Genomic DNA, 27,988 nt, shown 5'->3' on the forward strand with positions numbered 1-27,988 from the left:
GAAGCAGCAGGGCACCGTGCCAGGCTTGCGAGCAGACAGTGTTTAATAGTAAATAATTTTACAGGTTGATGAGCGCGAGCCCCACCCCCTGGGGAGCCGAGGGGGGTGTTCCTTCCTCCCCTAGCCAGCACCCAGGCCCTGGGCTCTGTCCCCACCCTGGGTCATTAGGGCAGGGGCCAGGAGACACGCTACAAGTAATGCGGAGGGTCTGGTGAGCTCTTCCCACCCCCCGCAGCAGCTGGGTGGGTGGCACCGCAGGGAGGGGGCTGCAGGGCTCACTGGGAGAGCTGCTTCACCCGTGCATCCATGCTGGCGAAGTTCTCCTCCACGGCCACCAGGTTCTCCTTCATGGTCTGCTGGACCTGCGGGACAGAGAGCGGATAGCTGGGGTGGGGGGCGTTGGGACCCGGTCCGTGGGAGGGAGCCGCTGGGGTTCACTCGCTCCCAGGACAGGGGGAAGGGGGAGTTGCCAGGATCCCCACCCGGGCCCACCTGGGTCAGCAACGTGGCATTGTCCTTCAGGGAGTGGACGATCAGCTGCTGGGTGGTGTCCAGGTGCGTCAGGAGCTGCCCAAACTGCATGGCTGGAAGGGACAAGAGCGAATACCCAGCAGCTCAGAGCCCACCTGGGGCAGACAGGCCCCTAGGCACCCATCAAGCTGGGCACAGAGCCTGTACCCGCCCCTGCCCCTCACCTTGCTCGTGCAGCTGCTTGACGGTGGCCAGTCTCTGCACCAGTGCAGGCAGGGTGGTGGCCATGGGGCTCCAGCGCTGCACAACCTCATAGAGCTGATGCACCTGGTGGCACCCGAGGGGAGAGGGGGGTTAGTGCCAGGCAGAGGAGGGGGCGGCTCCGAGGCCTGCCCTGCCAAGCTCACGGGCAGCCCAACGTACCAGGCATCGCCAGAGCCTGGGGCACCCTTGTCCCACTCTGCTGGTGCTGCTGCTCAAGGCGTATCCAATCGAGGGGCCGGTCTGCTGGAAAGCAGGGCGGCTCGAGATGCCAGGGGGCACTCTGCCATAGATGGGTTCAGGGGCAGCGGGAGATGCCAGCCGGCACTCTGCTGTAGATGGGTTCAGGGGTGGCTCGAGATGCCAGCCGGCACTCTGCTGTAGATGGGTTCAGGGGCAGCTCGAGATGCCAGGGGGCACTCTGCCGTAGATGGGTTCAGGGGCTCGGGCCGGGGGGCCCTAGGAGGGGTGTGGGTGCAGCGTGGGGCAGCTGGGACCTGACCTTGCTCTGGGTGTCTGCATCCTCCACGGCCACCTTGTGCTTGGCAATTTCATTCACCTTCCCCAGGACGCTCTGGGGGCGGAAAGGAGACGTGAGATCCTAGAGCTGTGGGTGTCCCCTGCCCGCCCACTAGCTGGCAACGCAGCCCTGCCCATGTCTGGGCCAGAAGCCAGGATGGTACCAATTCACCAGGGGCCAGGTGGGTCCCTCGGCCCCTCTGTGCCATTTCCACGCCATGCACCGCCTCCTGCTGGGGCCAGGCTCAGGCAACCCTGGGGCAAGGGGCTGCCCTGGACCCCCGGAACCGGGGTGGGGGAACATCTGCCAGGTGCACCCTCTGCGGACACCCAGCACATCTGGCCCCACGAGACAGCTGGGTCCTTCCCAGCCCCAGGGTGCAGGATTCTACCAGCAGGGCAGATCCCACCGGGCTCGTTCCGGTTTCAGTGCACCCCAGCTGGGAGGGGGGCTCAGCACGCAGGGCGCCCATGGGAGCCCAGGGAGCCAGAGCCACCCAGGTGGGGCCTGCAGTGGGGGGGATTTCAGCTTGTCCTCCCCCCTCAGCTGCTCACCTGCAGCCTCGCCTCCACCTGGTCCAGAACAGCAATGTCCAAGGTGCTGACTTTGGCCTGCAGGATCTCCACAGTGTCCTGCGGGAGGGAGGAACGGGGTGAAAGAAGCAAATGCCGACCCCGGGCAGCGGCCAGCCGAGATCTCTCCAGAGCTTCACCGCGCGCCTGGGCCCCGTGAGGGCTCTGGCCGGCAGAGCCTTCCTGCGGCAGACCCTGCCGTCAACAGGAGGGGACGCCGCCGTGCCCAGCAGAACCCCACCCAGCCTCGGCCAGGGCTGCACTGAGCAGCCCCAGGGACCCAGCCCGAGAACAGCCAGCGTCAGCTCGCTGGGGCCGCACGGCTGGACACCAGTGTCCTCGTGGGGCTGGGCTCGGGCCCAGCTGTCCCACTGCAGCTGAGCCCCACTTGAGAACAGGGGAAGCCAGATGTCACCCTGGCAGGCTGCATCATCACACACCCCAGACCAATCCCGGAAACGCTGCCTCCAGCCCAGGAAGGGACCTCAGCTCGCACAGGCCCCCAGCTAGGCCGTTACAAATCCCCTTCCCCATGGCGCGCCCCAGCACTCAGGCTTACCATAAGGCTGGCTCCTTGCAGCCCAACCGCCAGGGGATTCTAGGGAGAAAGAAAGAACGCAAGCGTGTGGATCCGGGATTTCAGAGCAGCCCGGGCTGGGCGTGTGGGTGGGGAGAGAAAGCCAGCTAGGTCCATCCGCCCCAGCCTGATCCCCCTGCAGGGGCGCTCACCTGGCTGTCCTGCTCGCAACACACCGTGGCTTCCAGCTCGCTCAGCCGCTTCTCCAGCTCCGCTATCTAGATCAACGGGAGAGGTCAGCGATCCCCCCAGCAGGCCCTGCTTCTCCAACCCACAAGGCTGGCACCATGGGCTCTGCAGGTGCCCAGCTCCTAGCCAGGGCACATGGTGCTGGAACAGCGCCTCACTGCAGGGCTCCGTCGCTGCCCAGAAAGCCCGGGCAGGCAGCCACTCAGAGCTCCACGCCAGCCGGCCGAGCAGCGAGAGGTGCCAGCTGCTCGTGCCCAGCACCTGCCTGGGTTTACATGAGGGCCCCAGGCTCCGCCGGGGGGTGCGATCCAGCTGCCAGCACAGTTCAGCAGAGTCGCTGGGTGCCGCTCGCTCCTGGGCTAGGCTGCGGCGCCCCAGAGCAAGAAGCCCGTCCCTCGGTTGGGAGCCCGTTGCCGTCTCCCCAGCCGTCACCTCCGAGCTGCCCCCAGACCCTTAGTCACAGATTCTGAATCTCCTGGCCTGCCGAAGCCCCCCCAGTGCAGGGGGATGGCAGAGTGACCCAGCAGGCCCCCACGGGAAGCCGGGCAAGGGAGCCAGCTGGTTTCCAGCCCCAAAGACCAGGCAAGAAATAATGCACCATCTGCGCATGGCCCCCGCTCTGCCCTGACACAGAACAGAGGGGCCCTATCCACAGATCTTCCAGGTGATGTTACTATGGGCCCAGGAACAGATTTTCAAATGAAAACTTGGCTGGTATTTTCAAATACTAACACCCCCCTCCCCCAGGGGGCAGGTAAAGAAGCATTAGATGGGGAAACTGAGGCACACCAGCTAAGTGATGCAAGAGCTAAAGCATCCAGGCCAGAGCCAAGGGTAGATCCCAGGAGTTCCTGGTGCCCAGCCCTGCCCGCAGTTCTGCCATCACATGGTCACTGCTTCCTGGCAGACAGCTCCAAACCCTGACCTGCCCCAGACTCACCTTTGCAGCCTGAGAGAATTTGTCTTGTTCGGGTCTTGAGTGCAGCTCGTAGGTCACCATATTCCCCGCGGGCGCAGGGGCCTTCGACGGGCTCCTCCCTGCCCCGGGGGTGCCCCTGGCACTCTTCACTGCTTCCAGCTGAACGAGCAGGCGCCTGGTAAAGAGAAGAGACCCGGCTGGTTTCCAGGGAGTGCGAGTGGCGGTCGCCAGCTGGGAGGTAACGGCCCTGCTGGTCCCTGGAGGGCTTAATGGGGAATGTGGCTCTGGGAACCGGGAGATGCCAGCCTCGTGGCCACAGCAACAAATGGGCCAGGCTGCAGTGATGCCCGCAACCACCCCTGGGGCTCTCCGAGGCAGCTACAGGCGGGACAGCCCAGTGGGTTCAATACCTCATCCATCGGCCTCGGTTTTATTCCTTCCCCGTCCCCACCACGGCGAACAGCCAAGACGCCAGAACCTCCACCGGGTAAGAGAGAGGGCAAAGGCGGGCCTGCAGCTGAGCCAGAGCTGCCATGTCCGTTCAGGGATCTGCCAGCGTCAGCGACCGGACGTGGGCAGGGTCTGCCCAGGAATAAACGCACCACAGCCCCGTGAGACTGCAGCACTGCGGGGCTAGGGGCAATTCCGATCGGCGTCACCGAGGTCGGGAGAGGATGCTCCCTCTCAGCCCCAGCCCCGCACGCCTGCCCAGGGGTCAGCAGGTCTCGCTGGGCCCTTTCCAGCAGGAGGTGCTGGGGCTGAAGTCTCCCACCCGCCACCCCCACGTTGCAGGCACAATACGGCCTTGGGCACTCGCCAGAGCGGGGCAGAGCAGGGATTTGGGCCCGGTTTATGGTGAGAAGCCGCCACAAGGGGGGGTCGAGCCCCGGGGTGGGGACGTCCAAGCTCCAATCGCTCCCTCGCTGGGGCACTGAGGGACACTTGGGTCGGGGAAGCAGCAGACCCCGGAGCTCACTTGGCGAGGGCTCCGTCGGGGTCAGTCAGGTTGATGGCTGCGTCCGGCCCCAAGAGCTTCTCCAGGTGCGTGGAGACAAGCTGCTGCTTCAGGGCCACGACCTGCTTGGCGAGCACCACGGGGCTCAGCTTCTCCTCTGCCGCCGACTCCTTCGCGGAGCTCTGCAGAGGGAGACACTGCCATGTTACAGCCGGGGCGCGGGGCTCTGCGGTCACGGGGACCCGCCGCCTCCCAGCTAAAGCTTCCCACAATCCAGCCCCCGACGAGTCTGCTCCCAGCCAGCGGCACGGGAGGGGAGCAATCGTATCTAGCTGTAGATCTCAAAGGGCTCCCTGTTTGACATGGGGAAACTGAGGCACGGGGGTGCGGTGACTAGGCCAAGGTCAGGGGCAGAGCTGGGCACAGAAACCAGGTTTTCTGAGTCCCAGTCCAGTGCTCTGCCCACTAGACCCCACTGCCTCCCACCAGACCGGAGGGCGACGGTGCACGAGAGGGAAAGCCGACAGCCCGGACGTCTCACCCGACAGGGCGATGCACACCACCCAAGGTGGCTCCTACCTGTATCTTCTCCACCTCTGTGCTCAGCTCGTGAACCTCATGGAGCAGCCGCTGGTACTTCTGCCGGGGCGTCTCTTTCACACCAGTGCCGTCCCCTAGCTAATGACACAGAGAGGTTTAGGTTGCACGGCCCCGCCGCTCGGGGCTCTGCTTCAACGAATTCTAACCCTGCAACTCAGCTTCTGCACTGGGCTCCCTCTGTATCTCTCTGGGGGCCTGGGCATAGCGGGCTGGGTTTTGGGTGCCTCTCTTCCGGAAGCTGATGGGAAACCCAGCCTCAGAGCCGAGGAGGACCTGAAATGGCCCAGCCGAAGCTGAGTGAGCCTGGCAAAGCCATGAGGCTGGCATGCTCGGCATTCCTCGGGGGGCTGCCGCCCGTCAGCATGTGGCTGGCGGGGCTGCCGGCTCTGTGGAAATTGCTTTGTTTCTAGTCTGGAATCCAGCTGGCGTCACTGGGGCTTTGTCCCTTCCCCTTCTTGCCCTCGGGGGAGGCCAGCCGATCTCCGGCCAGTGCTTTGGTTTTACTCTGTTAGCAGGGACCTTTCCACCTTGCCTCTCCCTACCCAGTTCCGGGATGGGTAGCGTTCGACACAGGGAGGTGCAGGGGAACCCACCGCAGCCTAGTCCTCACGGGCCGGCTGTCCAGATCAAAGCACCGCAGTCTGCCCTTCCTGTCGGGTCTGCTTCTCGTGCCAGGGGATGCGGCAGTCCCCAGGCCTGCGATGCCCTGGCAGAGCACAAGGCCTGCGTGGCCCTGGCCTGCCCTAGTGGGCACCATCTCTTGCAGAAACGCCAAATTCACACGAAGGCTCCTCCTGGGGGCGACACGCTATCCACCAGCAGCCCCTCTAATGCCGCGAGGGGCCCTGACACGCTGCCCAGCACCGGAGAGTCTTCGCCCAGGGTGGCCATGCCACCGCCTCCTCGGGCTCCCGGGAGGGACTGTGACTAGCAGCCCCTCTCCGAGCGTGCTCCCCAGTGGGCGACACTTGCTCAGGCAGAGGGAGGGGAGCCAGAGGGTTCACTACAGCTGGGTTTTATTCCAAGGGAGGGGCATTTCCTTCCACCCTAGGCCAACGACAAAGCACCGGCAAAGCCTTCGAGAAACCAGCTACACGTGGGCAGGTTCATTAGCCCGTCACATTTGCTTTGGGCCCCGAAGGTCCTGGATTCTGGTCCCTGCCCAGGCCGCCAGGAAGGGGAGGGAGTGGCGAGACCCCTCTCTTGGGGGGTGATGGAGCCCAGCTTGGCCTCCAGGACCCTTGGGCTCAAGGGATGGTTTAACTGCCCTTTGAGGGAGGCATGGGAGGAGGAACGTGCCCGATTTCAGCTCTTATCTCTACTGAGCGTGCCCAGTGCCCTCCTCCCCTCAAGGCCGTACGGCAACAGAACCAGACCGGTTACTTACAATCTCAAACTCCCCCGACTCGTAGCCAGTCCGCTTGGCTTTGCTGATCCGGTCAGAGAAGTCTGCACAGCAACAGGAGAGAGGAGTTTGCTCTGGGGGCTTTAAACCGACCCACGCTGGCACGCGCCCCACTGCGAGGCTCCCCCATTGTGCATGCTCAGTGCTCCCTGGCTCTCCGCGGGGACCAGGACAGGTGCCCCCCCAATAAACCAATCAAAGGACTCAACAGGGACGTCCCTGGTTCATTTCTGCTGCCGGACAGTCGCTCTGGCTGCTGCCTCTCCCCACCCCCCCCCACATTCCCAAGCGATGTAGGATACGGGCCAAGCCCCGGATTGCGTTTCCCCCACATGCCAGCCTTACCGAGCCCTTTGGTGCCCACTTGCTTGTCCTTAAACTTGTCGTAGGCCGCATTGGGATTGACGATGATGTGCTCCACGCTGGTGCTCGTCAGCTCCTCCTGCACAGACAGGCCAGCGTTAGAAACCCCAGGGGTCACCCAGCCCCGCCCCAACACCCCCCCTCAAACAGCTGAGAGCACTTCCCTAAGGACCCCCCCTCCCTCCCCCCCATCCTCTGACGGTCCCTTAGCACTGCAGGAGGTGCACGGTTGCCCTGACCTCACCACGGGGGAAGTTGCCGAGTAGCAGAGTCCACCAGATGTTAATAACTTGGCCGGGTCGCCGGAGCCGGATGCCCTGCTGGGCTCCCTTTAAATAGCCCCTGGTGACAGGAATGCAAACCAGCCAGGTCTGCTCAATGCCCACAGCTTCAAAGCCTTTAGCTCAGGCCCTGCCTCTGGCCCAAGCTTCCGGGGGCTATCCCAATGTCCCTGCAGATAAAGGGGTGCTCTGATATCCCTGCTGGGGGGGATAGCTACAGTATAATATTAACACACGCCTTGGGTCTCGTTAGCACCAGCCAGTCCTGTGGAGCCTCGCCAGGAGCCCTGGGCCGCGAGAGGACCGCAGGGGGCGGCCCCACGGGGCGTGGGCTTGCAGGGCCAGTTCTTTTGTAAATGCTGACGTGGAAATCAATATCGGTTTCTGCAGATTGGCCGTTCTGAGCGACAGGAGACTCAGGGCGGGTTTTATCTGCAAAGACGCTGTGCTGGGACCCAGGGGCTCCCAACAAACCGCATCTTCTCCCAGCAGAGAGGGAGCAGAGCGGCCAGGCCGCAAACACTCACTCAACCCCCCACCCACCAGCAAACCGTGGTGCAATGAAGAGGAGATGCAGACGGTCAAGGCAGCAGCAGACGCCCCGCTGGATTTCCGAGCAGCGGGACGTGGCCATGGATTAACAGGCCACCCTGGGGTGGCGTGACTGGCTCTCGGTATCAAAGACCTGCAGAGCGGTTCCTTACGAGACGTGCCCCCCCTGAGGGCTAGAGGAGCCTCTTGGGCTGCAGCCCCTGTGCGACCTGGCAACACCTCTGCCAGCAGGGGTCACTCACCCCAGCCCATCTTGCCCTCTCTCTCGCTAGGGGTCCTTGCACAATTCTCCCAGGCTGGTACTTCTCAGAGCTCACTGGAGAGAGTAATCGGAGCCACTTCACATCGCTGCCCCCAGCGCTGGGGGGCTGCAGCACCCAGCCACCGGTACCAGGCCCTGCGTGGAGACCTGTGGCCGCAGGGGGAGCGGACCCAGTTGCAAGGAATTTTCGGGTGGGATCCTCCTCTCCATGCCCAGCTGCCGACCCTGGGCCTGTACAGGCAACAGGAGGTCGGCTCAGTTTGAACAGGTGGCTAGATCGCCCTGAAGCCGTGAAAACAAGGGAGAAGAGCCGGGGCTCCGTCCCCAGAGGGCTCGACCCCGAGCAGCCCCGGTCTGGAGACTCCCAGGCCAAGCTGAGCTGGGCAGGGCGAAGGAAACAGCCTGGGGCACGCCGAGCTGCACAGAGAGGGCTGCCCCCGCGGCCCATCGGGAGGGAATCCCCAGCAAACTCTCAGGCTGGCAACGCCCCACCAGCAGGACTCGATCTCGGCGCACGGAGCCCAGCCCTCGGCTCGCACCTAATGGCCCGTGGGGGGACGGCCCTGGGATGATGAGAGTCTGACTTCCGCACTGGGAACGAGCCCCTCTCTGGCAATCGGCCTGCCTCACCTGGCTAGTGGAAAGGGGCAGCCCCGGAGCCTGGAGCTCTCCAGGGGTTGGGAGACGGAGCAGCTCAGCTTCAACCCAGAGGGGCAGGCCCCAGGGAGGGGAGACCAGATTCAGGCACAGGAACCTACCCCTCCGGTGCTGGCCTGGGCTCTGACGCAGGCCTCCTGCGTGTTGGTGGAGGGATTGGGCGGAGGCTGGGGGCTGCTGAACTGGGTTTGCTCAGCGCTCAGAGGGCAAGTTAGTCAGCAGGCTGCTTCAGAGGATCGGGCCCAGAGTGGAGCCTCTCCCGTGCAGAGGGGGTTAGTGCTTGGAGAACACCAAAGGCAGGTTAGCCACAGTTAAAGAGAAACCTTTTGTCTTTATCTCTCGCCTGGGGCTGCCTGGTCAGGGGCCTGCGTCCTGGGACCCTGCCCATCCTGTCCTGCTCTGCACTCCACAGTAACGAACCAGCTTTTCAAAAACCCCTGACATTTAAACAAAGGGTCTAACGAGGCAGCCGGGACCACCGAAGTAGGTCAAAAACCCAAACCGGCCCCGCCGGGGAACTGTCCCTCCACGCTTGCCCGCTGACGGTCAGAATCTGCCAGGGCGCCGACTGGTTTTAGGGCATTTCTAGCTCAGCCATGGCAAATCTCGCCGGGCTGAATCTCGCCATTCAAGGGCAACACCGGGTGGTTTTCACGTGAGGCGGGAGCTTTCCAGTTTGAGGCGTTCGCTTACGTCCTGCGGGCTGAAGGCTTTAAAACTGACACCTTTTTAACCAGCCACGTTACTAATATTGGAAAAGTCTGCTACTGAGCATCATGAGGCTCTCTGGGGCAGGGGCCACCCCTCTGTCCTAGCCCAAAGGGGGCTCAGGCCATGCTGGGGAGTCAAGGGGCTACTCTAATGCTCAGTCCCTCAAGATGGATTCACCCACTGGACCCGACTTGCAGCCATTAAAATGAAAGGGACGCTCCTCACAGCTCCACCAGCCCCTGTCCTGGAACGCGGGATGTAGAATCCGGGTTTGCTCTATTTTAAAGGCCGTTACAAAATGCAGCCACCGGATCAGCTCTGCCCCCAGCACGCCAGGCCGTGACGAACGTCTGGGGCGCGTCTGGAATTTCGGGGAAAGGAGGCCTTGCGCTTACTGCTCGGGCAGGTGCCAGTAACAACTTTACTGACCCGAGGCCTAACGCAGGAGGTGGCCGGGGTCACTTTGCTCCTGCCGGTGCAACAGCCCCAGGATTCAGCCCTTTGATATTATTAACGGCGACTCGGAGCTTTGGTGCCGCCCAGGACAGGGGCTCCCAAACGGCAGGCCGCACGGGAGCTTGACGGGCCATCGATTTACTCCAGAGCAATTTCTGAAGGTAGAGCATGAACTGTGAGTGTCTGGGAGCCGCTGGTCTAGGGCTGGGGAATAATCGTGCCCAGTGGTCAGAAGTGATCAGAACAGACTGGCTACGGGACACCCTTTCAGCAAGCAGGGGGTGTGGGGGGGGGCAGAATCTAGTTTTACTCTGGTGCCCGAGGGAAGCCTCTTTCAAGGGCCGGTAAAGACAAAAGGTTAGAGCAGCTGCTAGCTCAGCAGAACATTCAAGCAGACGAGAGGGCAAGCTCCTTACCAGCTCCTTGCGTTTTCCCAGAGGTGAGAAAGTCAAAGAAAAGTTAGGAGGGCGGGGGGGGGGGGGAGGAGAGAAAAAGACAAAAATCGTATTAGAAGGTTGTCACATGCACTACACAACAGTTTACACAGTCACCCCACGCGGAACCCCCCCATCTCGCCAAGCTAGCAGCCGTCCTAGGGCAGGGGGCTACCCTGCTACCACCCCTTGCCCTTTCCGAGGAGATACAGGGTTATGCGGAGCTTCGGCGAGGACGAACGTGGAGCAGCAGGATTCAGCCAGCGGCACCCGTGTGTTAGTCACTCCAGCTAGACCCGTTGGGCAGAGCTAACCCGAGCGCGCCCAGGGGCTCCATCGTCTCCCGCTGTGGCCCCCCCCCGTGAACTTAGCTGCTCTTTAGGCTTCTGAACTGCTGGCCGTTCCCGGGCTGGCGTGTGCACAGCCCGGGGGCTTAGATCACTGAGCTGCAATGGCAGCAGCGGGAGGGGAAGGAGCGTTTTAAAGGGGGAGCTGTGGAAAGGTCGCACAGAAACAGCTCTCTCCCCTCCCAGCTCAGGGAATAACAGACAAATACCCACTTTAGCTGAATGGATCGCGGTGGAGGGGACGCCATCGAAGGCAGACGCCCGGGTGCAAGAACATGGCAGAGAGGTGCTTTCCGCAGCAGCCCCTCTGCCTAGGTGGGCAGCTAGGCTGAAATTTTCAAAGCCATTAATAGCAAAGGGAATTGGGCAACAAGGAAATTCTCCGCCTCGCCACCCGCCATCATCTCTAGGAGACCGTTTCTGAAGCTGCGGCCTGGAGAACACTCTCCCGCCAGCCCCAAGAAAGCCAGGCAGGAAGCTGCTGGGTGTTGGTGCCCAGGGCCCAGCATCTCTGCACCCTCACACCACAGCCGGCGGCCAGGTTCAGCCTCTGCTTTCAGCCGTTTCTGCTGCTCTCCAGGTGGCTGTTCACCCAGGGCAGCAGGAGGCTGGGTGTGGTCTGGAAGTCACAACAGACCCGGGTTCGAGCCCTGCCTAATCCTCCACCGAGTGACTGTAAGCCAAACCGCTGGCCTCCTTCCACCTCAGCCAACCAGCCGGGCCGCTGGGTGAAAACCAAGATGGGGCCTCGGTGAACGCCAAGCGTTGCACCTGAATCAAGCCCGCCTGGGGGGAGAGCAAAAGGGGGGTGCATTCGCCTGGCCCCTAAAGAGGTGGCTTCTTCTGGCTGCTAGTTCCGCCAGCCGGCTTGCCTGCGGATGGTCGAGGGGGCTAGGCATTAGCTGTGCTACAAGCCACTGGGACTGGAGCACAGCACGAGACAGGACCCAGAATCGCCTAGCCCCTGGACTGCCAAGAGTCACTGCTTCACCCTGGGGAGGGGTTTCACGCCAGGGTTCTCTTTCCAGCACCCTCACCACCTGCCTTCCCCAGGGGGTGGGCAACTCTGTCATCCCCCAGCCCGGCACCCTTCACGCATATCCAGTGCCCGCTGACTAGGTAAGAGCAGGTCTACGGAAAAGATGAAGAGGACACCCGGGGGGTTTGGACCTGCAGAGGCTTCCAACCCCCCAGAAGAGTCCCCAGCTCGTGAGAACATCCTGGAAACACGACATCAGAGAACGGGAGAGAGCCAAAGCCTGGAGTGGAGCCAGCGGCCGTCTGCGGAAGATGAAAGCCCCGCGGCGTGGGGCCAGATGTCCCCTAGCACTCAGCTAAGAGCCTCCAACGGTTCGGGCTTAAAGGCTCCTCCTTTGGACTTTGAGCCAGATGCTAAAGAAACGTCCCCACGGCCCACAGCAGATGTGCCAGCCTCAGGAGCCGCTTCAGGCCCCAAGCCCAGGGGCCAGGGGAGCTGGATTGTCGGAGCCCCGGCCCAGCCGGTTACTGCTGGGTGCACAGCGATGCTGCACGCTCAGAGGTCTCCCCATGTACAGGTGGACGACTGCATCCACAAGAGAGGAGGGGAAAGGGCTCAGACTAGCCAGTATCCCAAGGCCTCCTCAGGGGAGCAGGAAAGCACCCCACCTGCAATCGGATTGGGGAGCGGAAGCTGGGGCCCCATCCTGAAACACTGGGGTGTGGGGCAGAGAGGGAAACATCTGAACTGACACCTGCCTGCCTTGGCCACCTGGAAGGACAAAGCGACATTGCTGGTCCACACACTGCAGGCAGCCATGCGACGGGAGCTTCGGTTCGCTTAGCTGCACTCACAGCTGGGGTTGCTTCTTCACACAGACAAGGGAGTCGAGCGAGGAGCCCGAGGCCACCCTGGATCCGAGCCCTGAGCGCCCAGGAGGGCAGCGGCTGCTCGCCCAAACCAAAGCGAGGGGGAAGTCAGAGGGCCCATTTGATGCCCTCAGAGATCATCAGCACTCAGCCATGGCTTAAAATAGGGTCATTCCGCCTGGCATCTGGGGCCCTTTGCAGGGTGGGGACCACGCTGAGACCCCGTCCACTGAGGAACCGGGAACAAAGGCTCCAGCTTCCAGCAAGCTAATCAGAGGTGCCCCCGAGGCACCTTTTGCAGGGTGTTTTGGCCCACCCCCGACCTGTGCACCTTCCCCTCAGGCCGTCGCCCCCAAGCCCTCCCCAGAGGTAACACGCCAGCAACTGCCGAGCTCAGGTGTAATGGACACAAGACCCGACCCCCCCGAGACTTGCCAGCGGAGGCTCTCGGGCCGTGTTATGGCAGAGGACTGTCCCGTGGGGATAATGGAGGGAGGTGGGAAGAGGGGCGCCGAGTTGCCTACAATCACACAGTCTGAGAGCTGTGAACAGAACCCAGCACCCGGGCCCAGCTGTTCTAACCAGCAGACCAGACTGCCTCCCAGAATCAGTGGCTACCGTCTGGACGGGGTTTGGGGGTGGGACCGAGGGGTTTTAGTTGTAAAGATCCACTGGAACAACAAAATCCGTGCAGACTCCTCAGGAGAGGAGACACCCTGCCGGTGCGTGTGTGGGGCTGTGCACACGGATACTTGGGGAGTAAGAGTAGCCTGTCAATTCCAGGGACCGCCCGGCTCTGCGGCACCTACAGCCAAACGCTGGTGCGCTTTGTGCCTGTCGCCTGCCTAACGCTTCAGCACCTTCTTCCTGAGGCCAGAGCAACACAGGCTCACGGGATCGTGGAGATGACATGGAGAAACACCAGCCACTTCTAGACAAAGGCTGGGAGCCACCCCAGTGGCGGTGCGGGAAAGGCCGCAGGGAGCGAAGGACCGCGAGCCATTTCTCGGGGGAGGAAGGGATTAAGAGCTCCATTTCTCCTCCTCGGGACGAGATTGCTCCTGGGTGAAAATGAAAGCAAAAGCTAGTCCAAAAGGATGCGTTTGCTTTTTACCTCCAGAGCGTCCCTCCAGCACCGGCCACCCAGCCTGCAGCTGGGCTGGAACTTACTCACCAGGAAAGACAATCGCCATTAAAACAGAGCAATCAACGGATTGGAAAGCGCTACCCATGAAAGCAGGCCCCATACCGCACCTCAATCATTCAGATGATTCCCCATAGATTGGGGCGTCCAGACAGGGCGTGTGGAGATACACAGGGTCTAGCACTGCTCATTTCACAGGCTAGAAGTTACACTAATCCCTTCGCTGGATGTCATTAAACCGCCGGATTGACGGTTCATTCTGATCGTAACGCAGGCCCCTCAGAAAGAAACACAGGGTGGTCCTTTTCGCTCAGCAAGAACCACCCCCAAGATGGGGCTGTCACAGACCCCAGCGGGCCACTTTCAAGGATTACAAATTGAGGACAGACCCTGTGTCCTGCCCCAGCTGTCACCCTGGGCTCCCCACAGCAGTGCCCGGAGAGCAGAAGAATTGTTAAGTAGGCCTCAGTCTGATTTGTTTCACCAGAAGATGGGATTTCTAGGGGTTTTTTTGTTCTCTATCACCGTGTTGCCAGACAACAGCCTTCGCCTTGAACAGTGAAGCAGGCTCCAGGTCCCAGCACGCCACGTTACAGCTTGACCCAAGCAGCCTGGTTGTGTCGTCATAACAATGCCCGGCTGCCTCCCGACACAGACAGCTGTGAGCCAAGCCCCAAGCATCTTACCAACCGAGGGGGTAGGATGAGGAAAGCCATGAACAGCAGCCATAGGCTGACCCAGCGCGGGCTAGCGGCTGGCCGGGGACAGCAGCCGTCGGCTGTTGGGATCATGTGGAGAGGGCTAGCACACAGCCATCGGGGCTACGGGGTGAAGGCTAGCGCCCGGCCAGCGTGCGTTCAGGGACGCAGTATGGCAGCAGAGGGGTTTAAACGAGGAGAGGGCACTTTGGCAGGGTAGCCAGGAGGGAAGCAGGAGGAGACCAGATAAGTGAGGGCGGGGAGACAATCCAGGGCGTTTAGTGCTGAGAAGCTTGAACTCGCTGAATTGAAGGGTGGGCCAGTGGGAAATCTCGGGGGAGGGGGGCACATGGCCCGATCCCCAGGCAAGGAAGATGGATAGTTTGCATGGTCAGTGTGACGAAGTGGGACTGTTCTTAATGGTTCCTCTGAATAGTGTGGGGGTGCCTCAGTTTCCCCTATGCAGTTCTTAAGTCTCTAGGTGGTAGGATAAAGGTGTATGATCATTGCAGAGCCCTAGAGGGCAGGTGTGTGCAGGGGTCTGGACACAGAGAATGGCCAACACCCTGTTTCCTGGCAACTGATGGCCTGGGCCCTTCCCCCCCTGCAAGGTGAGAGCTAAAGGGTTGGAGAACAAAGGAATCAGGTGCCCTCCTGGCCCGGGAAAGGGACAAAGCCCAGAGGAGGGGGGGCTGGAGGGAGTTTCAGTTTGGGGCTGGCTGGGACATGGAGTGAAGGGCAGACGGGGTTGTCTGGCTCACTGCCCCCCAAAATGGACCCAGCTGAGGGGTCCCGTTCTCTGCGCCTACAAATTCTGTTTTAGACCATGTTCCTGTTGTTTAATAAACCTCTGTTTTACTGGCTGGCTGAGAGTCACATCTGACTGCGAAGTTGTGGGGCAGGACCCTCAGGAGCCCCACCTGAGCAGACTCGCTGGGGGAAGCGCACGGAGGGGCAGAGGATGCTGAATGCTCTAAGGTCAGACCCAGGAAGGTGGAGCCGGGTGAGCTGTGTGTCCTGCAGACAGGCTGCTCACAGAAAGGTGATTGCCCCAGAGTCCTGACTGGCTTCATGGGGAGCAGTTCCAGAGCATTGCCCAGGGACTCTGTGACAACTGGTGGCAGAGGTGGGATGTACTGCACCCCGTGGATGGCACTTCCTGCAGTAAGTGACCAGGGATCAGTAAAACGAAGGGGGATTGACGGGGACCAGGCGTGCTGCTGAAGATTCAGAGAGAGACGGTTTCACGGGGCGGTTAACCCCTGGGAGTGTGTGACCAGAGAGAAGGACTTTTGCAGTAACAGGGTCCCCCGGGGGATTGCAGCGAGCGGTCCCAGGGGCGGAGGAGTCTGCCGCTCGACCCTGGCAAAGAGGTGGTGACCTTGAGAAGGGCTGGCACACGAGGGGTTCTCCCTGGAAACCGTGGGGAGCTGAGAGCACACAGGCCTGTGAGTCCACAACAACTTGGGAGGAGCGGAGTGATGGCCTGTCACCGTCTCCTTAAGGACATTGTAATTCTATGCAGAAAGAGAGGGTTGAGCATTGGAAAGTTCACCAAAGCACAGTTAATCATGCAGCTGGAGGAGGATGACCGCCCTAAGGAGCAGATTCCTGACCCCAAATGGGGCTAGAGCAGGATCAGGGAGCAGCTGGAGTGGGAGCCAGGCATCCCCAAGACTCCTGTCCCCGACCAGACGAGGGTCTTCACGATCGGGTTCCCCATCAGGGGATCCGAGACGGACGGGATTGGAGCTGAGTCCGAGAGAGCGAGAGGACCGTGGGAGACAGCGAGAGCCCGAGAAAGAGCTGCAGAAGCAGCAGCAGCATGAACTGGCGGTGGGGGAGCGGAGAGGCCTAGGGGACCCCTCAGGGGTGAGTGGGGATAGACCCCGGGGGGCCAGTTCCGCAGGGAACCTCGAGACTAAATTGCTGCCCTTGGTTAAGGAGGGGGGATGTGGATGCCACCTCACTGCCTTTGAGCAGGCTGGCGATTTGAACCAGGGGGACCCTGCGGAAAAGCCCCGGTGTCTAGCGCCCTTGCTGGGTCCCAAGGCCACAGACTCCGTCAGCCCGATGGGTGGGGAGGTGGACAGGCTCCCACTCCTGACCCCAACCTATATGTCTGTGTGGAGTTCCCTGGGGTCGGGCCCCTCGGACCCCCAGTGGGAAAAGAAGGTGTTGGTCAATGGGGAGACATTCCTGGGGTGGCGAGATCCTAGGACAGAGAGAACTGTTGTCAGGCCCTGGGTGGTGCAGCCTCAGATGCTGAGGGGCTGGGTGAGGGTCCCAGGGACGACGCCCCTCACCCTACCTATGGCCCAGATCCCTGTGCAGACCCAGGAGGGGTGGGGCTGGCTGGTCATTGGGGTTCTTCAGGACACCAGCTGCGAGACCCTGTTGTGGGGTGACTGTGTCTCTTTGGGACAGGATCCAGGCCTTGCTCCTGTAACGGCTGAGAGTTTGAATTTGAATCCAGAGAACCAATCGGTGGAGAGGGAAATGGTCAGTGAAAATGCAGATGACCTGGCTGGCGGGGGAGGGGGGGGGAGAAGAAGGGAGGAGCGGCTAGGCTCAGGCTACCTGCCTGCCTGTAAGCAGATCCCTGGGGCTGGGTGGGTCAGAGAGATGCTCCCCGCACAGGGGGCTCAGGCTGGCTCTGTTGCAGTGAGGAAAGCAGCGAGCTCGCTGCCTACCCCCTCTGGGACAGCAAGGGCAGTGCTGAGCATAGTGGGAGCTGAGACCCCAGCTGAGTGGGGGGAGACACAGGCAGGGCAGGGGATCTGTGGGGAGTGGCAAGGTGCTTGGTAAGGAAAGTTTGGATGAGCCTAGGCAGCCTTGTGAGCTGATGGCTGTGTCTAGTCAGCAGGGTGGGAAGGCGAGGAGGGTGGAAGATGAGTGTCCCTGGACCTTACTTGTTAAGCTGGGTGGAGAAGTGTGACAGGGAAGGAAACGTGCCTGTGTCTGTCAGGGGTATTGACTTGCCTGTGGAGGGAGCTACCCTGGTCTCCAAGCAGTTGTCTGTGACCAGCCTTGTGTGCTGGGACAAGGGGAATGAGATCCCAAGCTGTGGGTCTGGGAAAGGAGAAAGTGTGTCCGGCTCTTCTTGGTCTGGGGAGCAGACAGAAGGGGCCTTTTAGACTCTGATGCTTGAGAACAGTGCAGTTGTCTCAGAGTTTGTTCTGGATTCAGCTGAAGCCCAGGAAGGGAAGGGTCCTAAGTTTGTGTCTGCTCGGGAGAATGGCCCTGTAACTAGGTCGCATCCAGTTAGTGTCTATGTAAAATCCCAGAGACCAGACAATTCTGGTGCTTGTATTTTGCCTGTTGCTATTGTGTGGTTGGGAAAGGGTGTCGCAACTCTGTCCAATCAGGGTGAAATCCTAGCCAGGGCACAAGGAGAGCATGAAGGTTATGTGATTGTGTTACCTACTGAGGGTGTGGAAACCTGTAGCAAGAAGGAAAAGATTCCTGAACTTGTGTGTGGCAAAGGGAAGGAGAAGGCTTCTGACCTTTTATCTAGGAAGTCTGTAAGTTTGCCTGAAAGGGGATTGTGTAGGAATCCGCTGGATGGGCCAGAGGTAATTCTGGATGTAAGGGAGACCCAGAAAGAGTCTGTTGTTGCTCAGGAAAGTGTTCCTCTAGAGCAAGTTCTAGGTAAAGAGGGTAAGGGCAGAATTTCAGTGAGGGGTGAATTGTTGCATAGAAAAGCCCTAGGGAAAGGAATCCTCATGGAGTCTTTGCAAGCAGTTTACTGCAACTGAAGGGTGTGAAAGTGATTTAATCAAAAAAGTTTCAGGTCCTAACAGCCAGAAATTTTCTGTTCTGAATGGATTTACTGACTTTCCTGTTGAAAGATCCAGTGTGGATAGCTTTGAGAAGGTCTCAGATGAAGTGAAAGCTGTTAAGAAAGTTAAACAGTCCAAGTGGCTGTGTTTGGCCAGCTTGTTGAGGAGAATACCCGATCCCAGTTTGACCCCCTGGGGTTTTGGGGGTGGCCAAAGGGCACGGGCCGCATAAACCTTCCCACATGCGGCCTGCGAGTGCTATTGACCACCCCCGACCTAAGGGAGGGCGTGACACTGGAAGGGCCTGGTGTAAGTCCTACCAAGGAATGGGAGAGATGCTAAGGCATCCATAGGAACGTTGGTGGCTTTGAACTTCCCCAGGTCACTGGCTAAAGTGACCCCACTCAGTTCGATCTCGAAGGGGGGAGAGATGTGACGAAGTGGGACTGTTCTTAATGGTTCCTCTGAATAGTGTGGGGGTGCCTCAGTTTCCCCTATGCAGTTCTTAAGTATCTAGGTGGTGGGGTAAGGGTGTATGATCATTGCAGCGCCCTAGAGGGCAGGTGTGTGCAGTGGTCTGGACACAGAGAATGGCCGACAACATGTTTCCTGGCAACTGATGGCCTGGGCCCTTCCCCCCTGCAAGGTGAGAGCTAAAGGGTTGGAGAACAAAGGAATCAGGTGCCCTCCTGGCCTGGGAAAGGGACAAAGCCCAGAGGAGGAGGGGCTGGAGGGAGTTTCAGTTTGGGGCTGGCTGGGACATGGAGTGAAGGGCAGACGGGGTTGTCTGGCTCACTGCCCCCCAAAATGGACCCAGCTGAGGGGTCCCGTTCTCTGCACCGACAAGCTCTGTTTTAGACCATGTTTCTGTTGTTTAATAAACCTCTGTTTTACTGGCTGGCTGAGAGTCATGTCTGACTGCGAAGTTGGGGGACAGGACCCTCTGGCTTCCCCAGGAGCCCCGCCTGGGCGGACTCGCTGTGGGAAGCGCACGGAGGGGCAGAGGATGCCGAATGCTCCGAGATCAGACCCAGGAAGATGGAAGCTGTGTGAGCTGTGTGTCCTGAAGACAGGCTGCTCACAGAAAGGAGACTTCCCCAGAGTCCTGACTGGCTTCATGGGGAGCAGTTCCAGAGCATCCCCCAGGGACTCTGTGACAGTCGGGAGGAGAAGCGTTCTGGGAGGGTGCAGGTGTCCGAGAAGAGGAGGCTGCAGTATCCATGGCAGGAGATGGAGGGGGACCTGGGCTAGAGTTTTGGCTGGGTGCCATCTTTGAAAGGCTGCATTGCATTCTGGGACCTGCACACCCCTTTGTATTAATTAGAGCAGGACAGTGAGTCTGCTCCATTTCATGCCAGTTACCCTGGGGCACCTGCCAAGCAGACAGCAGAGCCCTCAGCAGTGCACCGTTTGGACGCATTAGCCTGGATTTAGGCACCTCTTTTGTTCTTCCCACTCCCAGCGACGAATCCCTGCTAACCAAACCTTCCTCCTACTAAAACCAACGTCCAATCCCTTGTTTTCCTCTGCTCTGGCTACATGCCTTAGTGCGGGGAGAGAGAACACTGCCCTGGGCCACACACCAATTTCAAACCCATACCTTGATTCAGCCAACAATCATCTTGAAATCAGGCCCCCCATGAGTTCAACAAGTTGCAGGGCGGGGGGAGGCTAATTACTGGGATTTAAAACTCTTCGCTACATTCACAACAAAGCATGGTGCAGATTTATCGGCATGCAAAATCAAATTCCAAAGCATGCAAAAGAGAAGCGTTGTAATAGTCTTACTTGTGCAAACTAGAATCCAGGCAAGGTAGTGAAAAGGCAGGGGGGGAAGAGCATTAGGAAAACTCAGGTAAGTTCAACTGCGCAACAGTAAATCAACACAATAAAGCAGTATTAGCTGGTACCCCAAAACGGGAGGGGTTGTCTGAGGAGCTGCAGGGAGAGCGCAGGCGTGGCAGCCCCACCCTATGGTCTGCGCTCGAAGAGCACTCACTGCAATACCCGAAGTGCACTAGCTAGGGAGACAACTGGAAATTCTTCAGCATAATTAATTCATGTTGCCATTAGAAGACGCCAGTCGCAGAAGCCCCGCACACGCCCAGAGAAGCAAGGCTGCGGCTGGTTTCTCTGAAGCAGGCAGGCCAGGGTGCCATTCCGGGCACACAGAGCTCACAGCAGCTGCTACCAATTAGCTTGGGCAGAGGCTGCTGTTTGCATTCATTGTTGCTGGCACGGGAGGAAAAAAACCTAAGCTAGCCGAAAGTCCCCAATTCAGACACTGTCTGTGGCAATTCAACCTGGGGCAATTCATTTTAAATTGAGTTAAACACGGATTGTTGTTTTTAAATCTAGTCTCTCTTTTAAGGCCTTTGAGCAGAGAATAATAATAAAAACACCGTAGAGCATGCCAGCATGTGTTGCTGCATTAGATACTGCAAAGTTAATCCTGTCGATGGCCCTGGATTCATAGGGAGAAAGAGGTGTCTCATGTCCGCACATGCTGCTCAGGCTCCCAGGTTTGGAATATCATTTAGAACATGGGGCTGAAATTGGTTTCAAGGGCTGGCAGAAATACAATTCCACCGACCCAAGATCTAGATCTTGCTCTTCTCAGCAATATCGTTGCAGCTTTCAGGTCCAGAGGTAGCTAGAACCATCCTGGGAAGATCTATTTACCAAGAGACCAGCTCTGCAGCACTCTGGGTAACATGCATGCGGGGCTCAAAATGGGTAAGGTGAGACAGAAGAACGTGAACAAGGTATCAGTGCTCTAAAACCTCTGGGCTGTAACCGCAAGTCTGGAGCTCAGAAGAACATGCACCTGCTCCTAAGGATAAAAGCAGCCCAAACGCTTCAGAGTCAAGCATGTCTTGCCTGTGGTGGCTGGGGACTTAACTCCTGCAGCCAGGAAGAGCCTGGAGCACAGAGCACCAGTGCAAGGAAGCCCCACGCTTCAGGCAGTCTCTCGGCACACGGGCAAGAGCAGCATTTGGTTCCAATTCTGCCCCCAGTTACATCCGCGCAACCCCACTGGCGTCAATGAGACTGAACACGGGGCTTTAACCCAGGGCAGAATTTGCTCCTCTGGTCAGTGGAGCTAGTTTTGTTTTAGGTTCTGTGTTTAGGTTTGTTCAGGATGGATGAGTTGTTCATGGGGATCCTTATTGCCCGCTGTATAACTGGAGAGATCTGTGAGTGGTAGCACTTCACAGTCTGCACTAGAGAGATGTAAAATGACGAGCCAGCACCACGGCCAAGCTTCACAAGATTGTTCCGGTCCCACGGCAAACCACCAAACCTTGCCAGCGGCGAAGCCAGCAAAAGGCCCGTAGCTTGTTCTGGGAAGGATCATCTTGGAGAAAAGTACATTAGGGTTAGCAATTAAAAACCGAACTATCCCCGCTGCAGCAGGTGTAATACATGGAGGCTGGATCAGATTATGCTGCCAGGAAAATGAATTTCATAAGCCAATTAAAAGCTACATAGAAACGAATATAAAAACGGTCCTCTTCAGGGTAAAAACAAGCCACTAGCCCTGGGTTTGGGCAGAAACATCTGAGCTTGTGTTGTTTTAATAACAGTGTGTAATTTACAAGTCAGGTCTCTATTCTACAGTGCAAGGGTTGGGTCCAGAGTCAGATTATTCCTATGTTATTGGCACAACCAGTCCCTGTGCGTAGCTGCCTCTAGGCCAGTGAGGCTCAGCGTGACAATGACCCAGTTCTCAGGGCAGACTAGCATCTCCCACGGCTTACCTGGAACGGGACGTGGGGCTGGGCACAGGCTCAGCTTTAGCCCCCATAGGGCAGGCTACGGGAGACCTCGTTAGTATGCAGGCAAATTGGCTATAGGCAGGAGGCCATTAAAGAGAGGTGGGGACACCCAATGGGGCGTGGTCTCAGTCCCAGCTTCTGAAGGCCTCGACAGCAAGGCAGTGACCCAGGCGGGGCGAGAGAAGGCACAAAACCACTGTGCTTTTATGTGGAAGTTTCCAATTCAGAGAAAACAGCAGAGCTCTGTGGAGTGCTTTACAACGGGGATGTGCCCGGGTGCGAAGCAGCAGGCCTGGGAAAACAGCCATCACACATGGGCCAGCATCTGAACCGTGCCCTTCTGCTCCAGCTTGGCACACAGCACGGCAGAGGGAACCTGGGAGAAGCGGGCCGTTTCTTTTGGTGAAATCCTGCTCTCTAGTAGGATCGTGTGACAGGTCCGGGGCAGCTGGACAGTCATGGATTGCCAAGGAATTGCCTGCCCCGCACATCGGGTACAGAGCAGTGTCGGGGCCTGCTCGGTATTTCACTCGCCTGGTTTCTGACCAGCCTCCAGTACCGTGGTGAGTTTACACCATCATTGACCCTGGCCTCCTGAATGCGCCAACTCAAACAGCTAACATGCTAGCAGCAATCCAGAGCTCCACACACAAACACAGACCCTGGTACCACACCGCTGGACACCGCACCACGCAGGTAGGCTAACGATAACTGAGTGTGCCAAGCCAAGCCAGCTCCCAGCCACCCTGCAATGGCATTGCCATCTGGAGCCTCACTGCAGAACACGCTGACCAGAGAAAGCCCAAGTGACTCAAACGCTCTCACCAAAGGCAAGCAACAAAATCAACGAGGGGACACCTTTCTGGGCACCCACAGCTCCCATTCACCTGACTGCCATGTAACCTGGCACACACACAGACAGGGCTTCTTCAGCGCTGCCCCCGAAAGCCACACGGACCCCAGGGCTCAAGGAAATCCCAGCACAACAGAGTAGCAAACAGTCGGGCTAAGCAAGAGGGGCATCTGACTGAGAGTCTAAAGGCTTTGCTGTGGGGTCCAACAGCACCTGCGTTCAGTGTACGTGATCGAAGGGGAATGAGTCGCAGCCCGAGAAGATGGTAGGACAGCCCTGAACCGAAGGAAGGGGGAAGCCTTTGTGCTATGTCAGAGCAAAGAGGCAATCGACTCCTAAGCGGGATCACTTCATTGCAGAGATCCAAGAACGAGCTGGAGGAAGTGGGAAGGGCACCGTGGGGAACACGATGAACTGCGAAAGCTACAGCTCTGACTGGATGAGGGAAGCGGTTCGTTACGCAGGAGGCTGATGGAGGGTGTGCGTGCACACACGTGCTAAGATGCGCACACTCTTTCGTTTCCCACCGGTACCACGTATCTGAAAGCCAGCCTTGTCCTCGCGGCTCCACTTTCCCGCTTACGTTAGACCCTCAGGTAGGCCACAAGAGCTCAGAGAAGGGAACCCGCTAGCTTCCTTGTGGGTGCTACCGAACGCGGCCGCCCAGTTCCCACTCCCACTTCGGAGGACATTCTTTTAACGCCCCTTCTGCCTGCTCCTGTGAATCAGCCAAACCCTTGACGCTGATTCAAGCGGAAAGACCCACGTCTCCCGCAAGTCCTGACCTACTTTCCAGATTTGTTGCAGAAGTGACTCCAACTTGGGTTGCTGCTTTTCAACTCATTTTCAATCAAAGGCAGGCGATGTTCTCCCAGTTCCTGGTCTAGTCATTTGCACCGGAAACGCCAGCAAGATTCCAAATGCTAGAGACCGTAATCCTTCTCACGCTTGTTCGTGCGCCAGACCCGACATGTGACAGCTCCGGGCCACAACAAGATGCCACAACCCTTAGGCCATGCCATGGCGGCTACTCCTTGACTAAACCATGCCCTGCTAAAGGCTTCTGACCCAGAGGCCTGAGACTTGGGAGGAAAAGGACTTTGAAAGCAGGGCAAAGCACTAAAAAGAACATTGAACTCCCAGCTGGCGATATGTCACGATAAATTACCCACATGATATTAGTCCTTGCTCAGCCAGGGAAATTCACCCATTCTCTCTCCAGCTAGCAAGTGCGCTTTGGAAGGCGCCTATCTCCAGAGGATTGCAAAGCATTTTGTAAACATTACCCTGGGCGGTGGGAAAGGATCATTTCCATTTTACAGCTGGGAAAACTGAGGCCCAGAGACCTGCCCCCACATCCCAGCCTGCCCCCAGCCTCTCATTTCCAACAGGGTGGATCTGCCCCACCCCACTGTACCTGAGCGTTGATCTGAGCACTTGTCACCGCAGCAGGGATGACAAAGGCAAAGCCACCACTCAGCCCTGGCTTTCACTGCTCCTTTCCTCACCTTCAGCACACAGCTGGGGCAAGGGAAGCTGTTCCTGGCAAGCAGCCAGCATGATGGGAGTAGAATTTCAAAGTGGTGCACAGAAGCTCAGCCTGCAACCCCAGCACCAACCATGTCCAGTTAATGAGACTGTCTCCAGGGCACTCCCATTCCTGCTGCTATTTTGAGATGCTTTACATCCTGCAGGACAAAACCCTGAGGGTTTTATTGTTCCCTCAGTGCCTGCAGCCTGCACTTTCTGAGCGTTTTATTCCACAAATCCCCACCCCCGAAAACGCACCATGAGGCTCTGCAATTCCCCTGCTGAGCACGGCTCCCGCAGAAGGATAAACAGACCCTGCGCTCCCCGTTTGCTTTTACAATTTGCTCTGGCCAAACTAGGTGCAAGACACAAACACTGAGAGTTTAATGGACACTTTCAGTCGGCGTCGGCCTTTTCCCCTGGGTAGCCTCATGCAGGCTACAAATCCAAGGTGTGGATTTCCTTGGGCCCAGGAGAGGGGGCCACAGCTGCATGAGGCATCACTGAAAAACAGGTTGGCCGTGTCAGAGCTGCTCTCCTAGCAGAAAGAGGACTCATTCTAATCTGGACAGGGTTTGGCCAGCTGCCATTTCTCATCCTCAAAGCCGCATCTACACCAGGGCTTTTGGGAAACATTTTCCATTCGAGGAAGCAACGCCAGGAGCCTGCCTCCCCATTTAATACCATGTTGCTTAGCCCTGGCGCTGGGCAGTTAGACAAGAAGGTGTTTAAAGTGTCAGCAGTCACAGAAGCCTGGCCTACACTGAGACTTCCCCAGTGTTAGCAACAGTGGGGTTTTGGTTTGATTTTTTGCCCAACCCCCTAGGGCATAGAGCCAGAGCCAGACTGCTGAAATGTACAGGAACCGAATTTGCTTCAATAGCTACAAGAAAAGCCATATGTCTTCGGTGTTGTGCCTGGCAAGGAATGCCCAATGGCATATTTAATAGAACAGAGTTCCAGGATGCCCCAAATATATATTTGTAGTTTGAAAATAAAATGCCAAGAGGTCATCTGATTTTAAACCACTCCTACCCCACTATCTTGCATTTAAGCAAACAAACGTGGTGAGCACCTCACACCAAAGGGAGAACAGTCCCTTTCTGACTACCAAGCTCAACTGTATTTAAAGCAGATAATCTCTCCAGTTGCCACTAGACCCAATTTCAGTTCAGAAGAAAGTGATGAAAAAAAGCAAAGGGCCTCTTCAGAGATTTCCTTCCCCAAAGCCTTACACAACTTCTCCTTTGGGATGATGAAAAGGCCAGGAATAGAATTTGACAGATGTTTATGGGGGCAGCATTTCTAGAAGAGGGCTGTCGCACCTTCCTTGCTAGGAACTATTCTGAAAACAGTACCATTTTATGAAGCTTTCTGCTACCCAGATCTGCTGGAGTTTACGCCCAATACGGTACAGTTATGCAAGTCATTTGGGCAAAAGCAGCTTTGGAAATGATTTGGGATTGGCACACCCACTTATCACTGTCCTCTAACCACAACGCTAGTCAGAAAGCTGTTGCATTCCACACAACCTTACCGCATCAAACTCCGCCTGGTCGTCTTCTGGGAGATCGCTAGTCTCGTAAACATCTGGCTCGTTCCTGGCCTAGAAGCACAAATGCGTTATAGTGAGGACAGCTGGCAGTTCTGGGCAGACGCATCTCTTATTGCGAAGAATAGCATCCAAAGTGAGTGCCCGCCTCCCACTGCCAGGTGCACAGAGAACACGTCTGCTTCCAGGAAGTATATTAGAGAGACAAGGCGGGTGAGGTAATCTCTTGTATTGGACCAACATCTGTTGGTGAGAGAGAGAAGCTTCTGAGCTTACACAGAGCTCTTCTTCAGGTCTGGGAAACGTTGTGAGAGTCACAGCTAAATACAAGGTGGAACAGCTTGTTTAGCACAAGCTGTTAACACATATTTCAAGGGACCATTCAAGGTGAAGTGGCCAGTTAAGACCGCATAGAAATAGAAAAATCCGGGGGGGAGGGGGGGAGGCTAGTGGGTTATAGACTGTTGTAATAAGCCATAGATCCAGTGTCTCTATTAAGTTCATGATTTTTAGTGTCTAGCAAAGTTATGAATTTGAGCTCCAAGCTCTTCATTTGCAGATGCTGTGCAAGTTTCCTTCAAGGACGAGGCCTGAGAGGTCAGATATGGAGTGATCGCTTTGGGGAAAAGTGTTCACCCACGGGTGAGTCTTTCATCATTTTTCTGGGCGAGTTCATTCGAGAGCATAGTGATTGTGTCGTTTCACCCACAGAGGGGCATTTAGTGCACTGGGCAAGGAACAGCACACGTTGTGATGGGCACGTGTAGGACCCATGGATCTTAAAAGGTGGGTTGTGGCGGTATTGAACATCCAGGAAGTACGTTGCTTCCTTCACAAAGGGAAACAGTTCCTAACATTTTGGGGAAAGACCTCAACTGTGCCAGCTGGTGCCTGGCACAGCCAATCATTAATCTGTGCACGTTCTGAAGTTTGGGCTAACCCAAATGACAGACACATCCCCATCAGGCCTTAGTTAGAGGGCACGTAACCCTATAACAAGGACATGCAGATTTGCATGACAAACATCTTAGAAACAGATTCCTATTTTCCACACCACATGACAACATCACCCCAGAGCTAGACTAAGCAACGCCAGCAGTTCTGTACGTGTCTCTGCAGACAGCAGTCCCTAGCGGTCATCCAGTGCTTTTCATCCAGAAACCTCAAAGCACTTTGCAAAGGAGGGCCAGGTCGCTGTCCCCATTGTACAGATGGGGAAACTAAGGCACAGAGGGGAAAGCGATTTGCCCAAGGGACACTCAGCAGGCCAGGGGCAGAGCCAGGAACAGAGCCCAAGTCTCCTGGGTCCTAGTCCAGTGTTCTAGCCGTGTGTCCACCCCGCCTCCCTGACGAGAGGTGGAACCCGCTGCAGCTGCTCAGGGTCCATTTACCTCGTACAAAGGACTCGCCGAAACGCCAGAGCAGGAACCGCGAGCGCCGGCATTTCGGGGGGGTGGGAAGGGAAACCCAGGAAACCAGCTCCCAGGAGAACGGTGGGAAGCCCCAGAGCCTGGCGCGGGGGGGCTGGGAAATCAGGTGCCAGGAGAAGTGCTGGGCCCCGTGAGAATGAGACAGAGCAGCGCCCAGGCCAGCAGCGCCCTGGGGGGAGCTGGGCTGGGACTTCACCCCCTCACTTGCATCAAACCGCAACGCCCCATTCGGGAATCCCGCCCCGAGCCCGGGGGGGGGGGCGGCGAGGAGAACCCAACAACACAGGGGGCTCCAGGGACAGAAGTGACCCCTCCCCCCATAGCCCCCCCAACCTCCCCTTCCCCCCAGTTACCCCCCCAGCCCCCAATCATCCCCCTCACCCACCCCTCCAGTTACCCCACCCTAACCTCCCCAGCCCCCACCCCCCCAGTTACCCCCACAGCCCCCCCATCCCCCATTTACCCCACCCTCACTTCCCCAACCACCCCACCCCCCCAGTTACCCCCTTGCCCCCCCAGCCCCCAATCACCCCCCTCACCCACCCCTCCAGTTACCCCACCCTAACCTCCCCAGCCCCCACCCCCCCAGTTACCCCCTTGCCCCCCCAGCCCCCTATCACCCCCCTCACCCCCAGTTACCCCACCCTCACCTCCCCAGCCCCCCCAATCACCCCCACCCCCCAGTTACCCCCGCAGCCCCCCTGAGTGACCCCCCCCCGCACTCACGATGCCGGGCAGCTCCGCGTACTTGGGCTCGGCCATGGCGGCGGGGCCGGGTCGGGGCCTGAACGGGAGTCGCCGGGGCCAGAACTCAGGGAGGAGCCGCCAATCTCGCGAGAG

The 27,988-nt window shown here is 58.3% G+C and overlaps 1 protein-coding gene across 1 annotated transcript; it reads right to left on the reverse strand.

Moving 5' to 3' along the window:
* Window positions 1–25: 25 nt before the first annotated feature.
* Window positions 26–27,988, reverse strand: DCTN2 (dynactin subunit 2). The gene is made up of 14 exons (XM_084610040.1): window positions 27,875–27,988; window positions 25,704–25,772; window positions 6,815–6,911; window positions 6,452–6,513; window positions 5,044–5,142; window positions 4,486–4,646; window positions 3,531–3,684; window positions 2,554–2,619; window positions 2,384–2,422; window positions 1,807–1,884; window positions 1,235–1,306; window positions 696–798; window positions 493–584; window positions 26–362 (listed from the first exon to the last, which is right to left on the reverse strand). The coding sequence occupies exons 1-14, from the start codon at window positions 27,908–27,910 to the stop codon at window positions 276–278; spliced, it is 1,215 nt and encodes a 404-aa protein (XP_084466166.1). The 5' UTR covers window positions 27,911–27,988; the 3' UTR covers window positions 26–275.

Source organism: Lepidochelys olivacea (assembly GCF_965140295.1).
Source record: "Lepidochelys olivacea isolate rLepOli2 genome assembly, chromosome: 20".
NCBI classification, from domain to species: domain Eukaryota; kingdom Metazoa; phylum Chordata; order Testudines; family Cheloniidae; genus Lepidochelys; species Lepidochelys olivacea.

What these genes read in the sequence shown, in the direction of transcription:
- DCTN2 (XM_084610040.1), bottom strand. Translation starts at nt 27,910, where the DNA reads ATGGCCGAGCCCAAGTACGCGGAGCTGCCCGGCATC. An exon ending in CAGAGGTGGAGAAGATACAG is followed by an intron (nt 4,647 to 5,043) that starts GTAGGAGCCACC and finishes CTCCCTCTGCAG; the next exon opens with AGCTCCGCGAAGGAGTCGGC. An exon ending in ATGCAGACACCCAGAGCAAG is followed by an intron (nt 799 to 1,234) that starts GTCAGGTCCCAG and finishes GGGTGCCACCAG; the next exon opens with GTGCATCAGCTCTATGAGGT.